The sequence below is a fragment of the Emydura macquarii genome, unplaced genomic scaffold (assembly GCF_026122565.2).
Source record: "Emydura macquarii macquarii isolate MOO-44397 ecotype Brisbane River unplaced genomic scaffold, CSIRO-AGI_Emac_v2 contig_2452, whole genome shotgun sequence".
Classification (NCBI taxonomy): domain Eukaryota; kingdom Metazoa; phylum Chordata; order Testudines; family Chelidae; genus Emydura; species Emydura macquarii.
In genome coordinates, this window is record NW_027132589.1 from 2,581,836 (window position 1) to 2,592,021 (window position 10,186).

Here is a 10,186-nt window from a genome sequence, read left to right on the forward strand (position 1 = left end):
AGATACCTAGCTATATAATAATTGTCAGCTATAAAATACTGGTTCAGCTACAGAATTGATGAGGTTGCTGTTTTGTTTTTCTTTGTTTTCATTTGATTTTTTACTGTTACAGGACAACTGTTTCCTATAGATAACTAAGACATACAACATCATGACCAACGTTTTAACCTGGGTGTCTAAAAGGTTAGGCTTCAAAATCCACATTTAGGCATTTAAATAGAAGTAGACTGTTTTTCCTAAAGTGCTGAGCACCTGCAGCTCTTGTTGACTAAACTGGAATTTTGTGAGCACTATCCCTTGTGAAATTAGATACTCAGGTTTGAAAATCTGGCCTTAGGGAGTTGACTGGGATGCACTGTGGCCTAGTTTGTTAAGCATTAACTGTGAAGCCAAGTACCCTGGTCTTGGTAATTAATTTGGTGAATTTTTTACGAACATTCAGCATCACAGTAGGTGACTCTGTGTATATACTTGACTAACTTCAGCTACATAGGGAACTATGCAGCTAGTCGAATGTAAATTGAATGAGGCACCTTTAGCTTGACCTGCACCATACACTCAATTTACTAATTTAGTGACCAATCCCAATCCATTTATTTTAAACTGCCATTTTCTATCTATGCAAGAAATTAAAAATATAAAAACTGGGGAATACCTGACTTCATTTCAATACCAAAGACTTCATTTCAAATACTAGCAAACATTACTAAGTGGCAAGTGTATCATACCTATCTCACCACTCACAAAACCCAAGCACTTAAGGGCAAGGAAATTAATAGACATAAGTCTTACACTGCTCACAAATTCAAATTAACTTCTATCAAATATAAATACATATTTCATCAAAATGCCCCTGCCGATTTCAACGGAAGCAGGATTGGGCCCTTAGTATCTCCAGTCACTGTACTGTTCTAGGATGGGTTAAACCATTTTGAAGCTGGTGGGTGTAACAGCTGCTGTCCACTGGAAACAGTTAAACCCCTTTATGAAATAATAGTGAACTCCAAATCAAAGGACAGGCACATGTCACTGCTCAAAACAAAGGCACACCAGAGGCCACCCAGGAATTTGAACTATTTAAGCAGAGATCTTCCTAGGTATTGTTTTAGTGGTGCGTGGGTATGTGTGTGTGAGAGAGACAGAAAGAGAGAGAGCACACAGAAACAAAAAAGGGACAGAAAGACTCTCACTCCCTGGACAAGCACAGGCCTGGTCTACACTGGCAATGGAGGTCAACGTAATGCCCCTAAAGTGTGCGTCTCTACTGGCACGTAATTTCCGTCGATTTAAAGCATGACAAAAGTTAACTTACTAAAACCACCTCTGCAAGTGGCGTAGCGCTGAATTTGAATTCCATGGGTCAAATTTGCGTCAGTGTAGGCAGAGCGCAATGTATATTGACACCATTGGCCCTCTGGGAGGTATCCCATAATGCCTCACTGTGAACGCTCCAGACATTCACACTCTGCTGTAACATTGCCACGTAAACAGGAAATAGCTTCTCCCCTCAAAAGCAGGATGCAGGAAAGCAGGGTATCCATTCTCCCTGAGAGTCAAGACCTGCTTATTACCCCAGAGCAGTCCAGCCACACACAAGACAGCGGGACTGATTGAGATGCAGGGGAAGGCACATCTGGTGAGTATGTGTGGCAAATATTTTTTTTCAGTTATGTCCCCAGTCCAGCTTCTTAAAACGAGTTTGTGTTTTTGAGGGGAGGGTCTTACTGGGTGTTGGCAGACTTCAGTGGAGGGTTACTCCCGGAATAGACTATTTATGTGCAGAGGTATGCTCCGAGAATCCTCTGTGGATATCTCAAGGAAACTTTCATGTAACCTTTGCAGAAGGTTTCTGGGGAGGGCAGCCTTATTTCTTCTGCCACGGTAGGATACTTTTCCCACCATTCTACTATTAAACAAGCCGGCATCATTGTGGAACACAGCTTAGCAGCATAAGGGTCAGGCCTGTACCCCGATGCCTGCAGCAAATCTTCCCTTTCCTCCTGCATTACCCTCAGGAGACTGATATCACACATGGTCACCTAGGGAAGATGGCACAAGTTTAAAGTACCCAATCAATACAGTCGCTCCGTTTTATTCCTCTGCTGTGGATGGGGTCCCCAAGACTATTCCTACCCCTAGTACTGTTGCAATGGGCATTATGGATTGGGACACTGATTGCCCTGTTTTCTGCCGCTACAATTCACCCACAGTGTCCTTTAATCTGTTCTGCATGTTACAAGGGAGCCCGGTGATCCCGCTCCTTACTCAAGTGTGGATTGTGGATTTTAGTGCTAATGAAGCTTCTCTATAACAGATACAAGGGCCCCTTGCTTACCATGTCTGTAATGCCAGTACGTCCCTTCTGAGACATACAGAATGGAATGTGGGTCTGACATAGCCTTGTGAACATGAAGGGGAGTATTTTTTACATTCTAGCATTTCCTTTACTACTTTGGATCAGCTAACAATGGCAACTTTGTGCTTTGCTTATCTTACAGTAGACACCTCGGCCTTCCCACCCCTCTTGCTGAACTCCATCTGAAAGACTTTCCCAGATTAGAAAGCAGGAAAAAAAAAACACGGGATGACATGTTCAGCAAACTAATCAACGCCTCCGCGGATGCTGACTCAGAGCCTGAAGGATGTCCTTGTCTGAAAAACTAGACATGGACATGGAACACAGAAAATCTGCACAGGAGCAGGAGTGTGATACACAACAGTAGATGTTGCGTATTATGAGGGATCAGTCCGGCATGCTGAGACATCTGGTAGAGCTCCAGGAAGAGCAGCGGCAGGACAGACTCCCCTCTGCAGCCCCTCCAAAATGCTCCGCTGCCTACTGCTTTGTTATCAGCCCCCACCCCTAAGTGGTCTAGGAGGAGACTGAGCAGGCTGCAGTACATGCTGCAGTCCACAACAGTGGAGGTGAGCAGAAGGACACAACGGCCCCTTTAAGAACTGCATGCAATCTCGTTGTTTTTGCCATATTGGCTTTGATAAGAAAAGCTCAAAGGATAGAAGCATCTACGTTGTTTTTGGCAACGAGAGTTCTGCTCAAAGGATAGAAGCATCTACGTTGTTTTTAAAGACTTTGGCCCTTTAAAGACTAAAGTCTTTAAAGGGCCACAGAACTCTCGTTGTTTTGCCATATTGGCTTTGAAAAGAAAAGCTCAAAGGATAGAAACATCTACGTTGTTTTTGGCAACGAGAGTTCTGTGGCCCTTTAAAGACTAAAGTTGCTTGCACAGTGACACTTTACAATGTAACTCTCAAAAATAAAACTTTAAAAATTAAAAAACATCTGTCTTTATTCTTTCATAGCTTGGGTGGGGGAAAGGGGAGAGGACTGCTGGAGCAAGGGTGGGGGTTGGGAAATAAAGGCACAGCACAGACATACATTACTGCAGTTCATTCCAAAACCAGTTTTTCAATGCTTTCCGAAGCGGAAGCACTCCACGGTTGGCTCTGAATGTAGCACTGGAATCTGGCTGCTCAAAATTTGCAGCCAGCCTATCAGCCTCCACAGCCCATTTCTGGGGAAACTTTGCCCCCTTCGTTTCACACAAATTATGGAGCACATAGCACGCAGATATAACTGATGGGATGTTCTTTTCACTGATGTCAAGCCTAGTATGCAGACATCTCCATCTGGCTTTTAAATGGCCAAATGCACATTCCACCACCATTCTGCACTTGCTGAGCCTGTTATTGAAACGCTCCTTCTTGCTGTCCAGGTGCCCAGTGTAGGGCTTCATTAGCCATGGGAGCAAGGGATAGGCAGGATCCCCCATGATCACTATTGGGATTTCCACATCCCCAATGTTTATTTTTTGGTCAGGGAAGAAAGTGCCCACTTGCATCTTATTGAACAGACCCGAGTTCCTAAAGATGCATGCATCATGCATCTTTCCAGACCACCCCACACTGATATTGGTGAAACATCCCCTGTGATCCACAAGGACCTGCATCATCATTGAGAAGTATCCCTTCTGGTTTATGTACTCTATGCAAGATGGTCAGGTGCTAGGGTAGGGATATGTGTGCCATCTATTGCCCCCCCCCCCCCACATTTTGGGAACCCCATTGCACAAACCCACTATGTCCTGCACGTTTCCCAAAGTTACTACCCTTCTCAGCAGAAGCCTATTGATGACCCTGCACACTTGCATCACAGCAGCTCCAACTGTGGATTTACCGACTCCGAATCGATTCCCAACTGACCAGTAGCAGTCTGGGGTCGCCAGCTTCCACAGAGTGATGGCCACTCACTTCTCTACTGTCAGAGCTGGTCTCAAGCGAGTATTCACGCACCTCAGGGCTGGGGACAGCTCCGCACAAAGTTCAAAGAAAGTGGCCTTTTCCATACAAAAGTTCTGCAGCCACTGCTCATCATCCCACATCTTCATAACAATGCAATCCCACCAATCCGTGCATGTTTCCCAGGACCAAAACTGGCACTTCACGGACTGAAGATGATGCGTGACAGCCTGCAGAAAATGGAAATTATTTCGCTCTATGGCTTGTAGCAGGACAGCCTCAGTAACTTTGCTATTTTCCATGCTGCAGCTCCTCTCTTGCCTTTGAAAATACTGCAGGATAAGCCGTGAGGTATTTGTGATGCTCACAATGATGGAGTCTGCTCAGCTCTGCACTATGTCTCTCTGGCAATGGCGTGCATGCGGCATAGAAAAACAGAGCAAAAAAGTGTTTTCAGTTTGTTTGGGACAAGGAGGAGGAGGAAGGAGCACATTGCATCATGGGAGGATGACAAGCTTCCCAAAAGCCTCTACGGCTAGTTGCACTGTAGGATAGCTACCCATTGTGCACTGGTTTGAATGTCGACCCAAGTGTAGCGAGTGGGGACACAAAAGCCCAGAGCAAGGAGCGTGGTATGATCACATTCCTGAGACTTCTAAAATTCGGCAGGTGAAAGTCGATTTAAAGTAAATCGACTTCAGTCTATAATGTAGACATATCCCTAGTCTGGTGCTGGCTAAGGGACGAATGTCTTTACTTACACCTCCAACCCTCAAACATCTGTTTTTGGACCCTCTTGTGTTCAGGGAAAACAGGACTTTGTACATTTCTTGTAAATAAATAAGATTGCATCAAAGGTACCTAACGCCATCATCAATTTCTCCTCCTAACCAGAACAATTTGCAAGACCCATATTTTTTGCTAGCCACTCGGGACAAGAGAGGTAACAACACTCTTCTTTACTGACCCCTTCACAGCGGGATGGAAAATTGGTCTGACATAAAATTTGATGCCAGGTGGGGCAAACTTCCTACCCCCATATCAACTGGGACCATTAGTGATAAAGATAAAGGGAAGCAAGCCCAAGGGACACATGGGTAGGAGGAGGTTGTAACAGATCAATATCTTGTAACATCCTGGATAAACCTTACCAAATTGAGTTAAACCTTACTTAATTGAGTTGAATATATATGCATTTTTAATACAATGGACTCCACTCATCTATGTGTTATGGGGGATTGTATGTATTTCCATGAGAAGGGTAAATAGGAGAAGAACAGCAGGGGGTGTGACAGGGTGCTAGGGGGTGAACCCCTAGTCAGCTCCCTGCCATGCTAGCTCTGGGGCAGCAGAGAGGGTAGCTGGGCTTGATTGACTGAAGGGAGGCAGCTGTGCATGGGCACAGGCTGAGCAGCCTCCCAAGGGTTTGATTAGGCCATGAGTTGCAGCTGCCCTGCTGGCCTAGCAGGGTTTATAAGCCAGGTCCCACAGGGTTTGAGAGGTCAGATGGGAGGGGGTGCAGAGGTACTGCATGTTTTCTTAGACCCTGAGCGGCCCCAGCAATGGCTAGCCCAGGCAAGGCCCTGTATGGTGATGGGAGATACTTGTAAATACATGTTGTAAATAAACCACTTGGGCAGCCTGTCTCTGCTGGAAATATCACAGTGAAGGCAGGAAACTGTGCAGCCTGGAAATACCCTAGTCACAAAGAAGTGAAATGTGAGTCCCAACAAAGAAATGCAATGGGTGTGGAGCTGGAAGCCTGACAGTGGGTCTTGCTGGAGCCCCAGGGGAAATACAAGTGCAATTGGCCTGAACTATGACAGAGAAAATCTCAATCTAGGAATGGCTTGTCAGCTTAGGTAAGTGAGGCACAGCCTAACCAAAGAATTCAGAAGCTAATTCCCAAAAGCTACGTTTTTTGTGTATATACAGATTTTTTTTTTTTTTTTTTTAAGGACAGTTAAATGCATATATATATATATATATATATATATATATATATATATATATATATGCCTCATGTGCTGCCTTGTTACTATGGCAACTTACCATGCCAGGAGTCACTTTGATGGCATCATTGTGCTTGCCACAGCTTGGTAAGTCCATGGCAGGATTGCAGTGGATAAGACTGGCTCTGACAGAGGGGTGCAGGGGTTCCCTCTCAGCACTGATACAGTGGGAGTGCAGGGGGCTCCCTACACAGCTGAGGGGCCCAAGACACCAGGATGCAAGTTGCAGGGGAGGCTGTAGTCATCCTGGCCAGGCAGAACAGAGACCCCCCACCCAGCCAGGATTACAAAGAGGAGGATGATGAGCCCCTGGCTGTGGGGGAGGCCACCCTGCTGCTCAACAATTCCTGCCCTGGGATGGCTCCCACACTCCTGGCTGATGAGTGAGAGAGTGGGTATGACAGCAGAACTGTAGAGGGCTTTCTGCATGGCCACAGGGGCCGTGACACTGGACAACTGCAGGTGCCAGGTGCAGGAAGGCTGCCATCTTGGATGACAGAACAGAAACTCCTCCCCCCCCTCCAGTCAGGACTGCAAACAGGGCGACAAATATTAGAATTTGTGAGAGTTTGTGATATGGGCCTCACCTGTCAAAAAAGTCACCAGCTGCTACTATCTCCATCCCAGCTGAAAGGAACAGCAGAGCAGATAGTCCCCAGCAGAAAGGGAAGAATGAACCAGCCAGAAAAATAGGTTTGTGAGCTTGACTGTCAGGAAGATTTTTGACATAAATCAGCATGTGTTGATCAAATGTCTCAAAAGGGAGTACAAAAAGCCCAAACCTCTTTTGTCAAGTCAAAGCTGTTAAAGGATATTTAAAAAAAAAAAAAAAAAAAAAGCCATATTTTTGGCTTGCTATTAAGGTCACATACCAAAAAAAAAAAAAAAAGCCTCCAAAGCTGAACTCAGCTGTTTTATAGTAGAACACTGGATTTTTTTTTTTTTTTTTTTAAGTACCTTTCAGAGATGATTCAAGTATGCAAATTAGGATCTGGATTTCAAGCACTTCAAGGTTCAGGAGTATTTGCATCTGAAGTTTTGGTTCAAGCCTATATATTGTTAACTATTACATTGTTTTAATATCTTTTCTAAAATTGACAGGCACATTTCAAATCAAGTACTTTTCAATCAAAATAACTAATCTACTCTCTCACATGCACCTGTCTGAAGATGACAAGAATGTCTACCAACAAATTGTTTCCCTTGAGTGGTGCTGGCTCTAAATTTATCTTGTTTGGAGTGTCAGAAGCCTCAAATTTCTCACCAGAGCCCATTTTACTTGCTCACTCCATCCTTCTATACAATGCTCTCTATGTAGATCCATTATGGGGGAGAACTTCACAGAGCACTATTGGAGCTGGACTGTCAATTAGAACAAGAACATAACGGTCACAAGATCAAGCAGCTTGCACAGAATACCTGGAGTCGTAAGTCTGATGTAAAATAATAAGTATAACCATTACTTCCCAAAACTTTCTGTATTTAATAATCAAACTTTCTCTGATATGGGGGCAGGTATTATATTCAATGGTCAAGATTTTTAGGCCAAACAAATTGCATTTCTTTAGAAATAGTGAATTCCAAGACAGAATGTGGTTCATATTACCATATGTCCAGATATATTAAATTTTATTTAGCTTTCTTTAAAAATCAACCCTTCCAACACTGAATAAGACAAGTACATAGATTAGCATTTCTTTTCACATCTTAAGGCAGGTCTATACAAGCATGTACTTGTGGCAAGCTGGGATGTAAATCTACAGCACTACAGGGTGACACACACTAACTGTCCATGTGGACCCTAGTGATGCACACTAAAAGTTCCCTAGTCTACTCTGACATATTGCAGTTTGAAAGAACAGTATGTCAAAGCGCACTGTAGTGCTATAGATTTACACCTCAGCTTGCTCCATAGTGAGTGCTCGTGTAAACAAACTAGACACTGAAAGCCTGTTACTATTTGAAGTACTTAGCACATAACCCTCAATGGCATATCTTTCTAAACAATCTAAAGACCTCCTAATTATTCAGCACTGGAATTATTGATTTAAAATAAACTCCACTGTTTTGAAATAAAGGACCAGGTTACCTCTGATAATTTACAACTTCCGAATATATTGAATCTGTGACTTTGATTCAGTGCTTTCTGAAAATCTTTATTAGAACTTAAAGAGACACTTTGGGGTTAAAATCTGTTTTTAAGATCAGTCAGTGAAACCAAATTCATTCACTATTAATACTATTTGGGAATTCATTCAGCCTTAATGAAGACTTGTCAGTTTCACTTTTTTGTTCTAATGGGTAACTGCAATGCAGTAAATGCAGCTACCACAATGGAGGTTTTGTGGTTACAAACTCTTTACAAGAAAGTTTCAAATCTTAACTGAACAAGAAGTGTTCAAGTTCCCAATACTGTAAATATATATACATATGCTAAAATTTAAGAATGTGATTTGTTCCATTACCTCAGTGGGATTACCTGCCTGTTTAATTTTAAGCGTGTAAATGTTTGAATGGGACCTAAAACATTCTCATTCCACTTTTAAAAGTTTATCAAATTTCTATTTTATTTTATCTTTTTAACACAAACTAAGTGCATCACCGTACAGAGCATGTATGACAGCTTGTTTATATTAACTAAACTTTAGGAATAAACTGGCAATAACTTAAAAAGAAAAAAAAAACCTTCACAAGACGACTGACTTTTGACTTAGAAAATAACATGTCTTAAAGGACAAAGAAATTATTAAAATTTAACATGACTCCTTTGTAATAAAAATGACCTCTGAGCCTGCAAAACCAATTCAGAGAATGAATCAAGTGCAAACAATCTTTCTGGCAGCAAAGACACCTACTAGCATGTGTGTGAAAAGTGACATGCCACAAGAAGAGCTAACACAGTCCTGCAAGAGGAAGAAGTTTGTTGCACGTTAACATCAGCACCAGAATTTTTCTTCAAGGGCCAATCACGGCCATAGCCAGCAGAAGCAACTGTCATTGATGCCTCACTTCAAGAATGCCTGTTGCCAACGTACAGATCCACCCGACCCTCTCCCGTCCCTGCTGGGCTCTCTGGCCCTGGCCCCTGTTGTTCACGAGTCCTCTCTCTCCTTAGGAGTAGCTAGGTGTTCTCAGGGGCTGGAGCGAGGTGTCTGTCCTGTAGGTAGGATCCGCGAGGAGAGAGCTGCATGTGGCACAGTATCCCACACCATGCTTCCAGTGGAGGGAGGCTCCATGTTACTCTGCACAGGCCCCGTAAGGTCGCCCTTACCAGGGAAACCTGCCATCCCCAACCAAGAGCCAGCCGCAGCCAGGCTCAGGACTGGAGTTTCCGGCGGGTCCCGCCTCTCAGCGGGGCAATAAGACGCCCAGGCTCCCTCTGTCAGTGCCCAGCCCCCAGTCCCTTGCAGCCGCTCACCTAGCCCCACACACCAGGCGCGAGCGCAGACTCCGGGCCAAGCAGAAAGCGGCAGCAGCCGCCGCCATGCAGAAGGCGGTGCAGAGAGAGGCGCCTCCTCCAGCTCACGCCGCGAGACGGGAAGCAAACCCGACCGCCGGCAGCCTGAGCGAGCAGCGATCCTGACGTCACAGAGACAGCTCACGTCACAGCTGGAGACGGCCCACCGGGCCCCGCCCCCGGGGGAGGAGCCGCTGCCACCGCCTCCTCCAGCACCCGCCCGGCCAGCCAGTGGGCGGGCTGCGGGGCGGGCTGTTAAGGCAGGGGGTGAGGGAGGACTTGCCTGCGAGAGGGGCAGTGAAGGTGTGAGGACAGGAGAGAGTTTACATGTGCGTGTGTGGAGAAGAAGTGTGAGCAAGAGAGGCCGGCACCAGCGTTGTGGGTGCAAGAAAGCAGCAGCAGTTTCAACAGCGACTTTGACCTGATTTAGTGGCGTGGGTCAGGACTTTGCTGTCAGATT

General features: G+C 44.9%; 1 protein-coding gene across 2 annotated transcripts in view; it reads right to left on the bottom strand.

Moving 5' to 3' along the window:
- The window catches only part of ECI2 (enoyl-CoA delta isomerase 2), a 37,791-nt gene extending 27,958 nt beyond the window's left edge, over positions 1–9,833 (bottom strand). The window contains exon 1 of one of the 2 annotated variants that reach the window (XM_067562618.1): positions 9,688–9,833. In XM_067562618.1, coding sequence (XP_067418719.1) covers positions 9,688–9,755 — 68 coding nt within the window. In that variant the 5' untranslated portion in view covers positions 9,756–9,833. The remainder of the gene's footprint in view (positions 1–9,687) is intronic. The other variant, XM_067562619.1, reaches the window with a different exon arrangement.
- Positions 9,834–10,186: the final 353 nt, after the last annotated feature.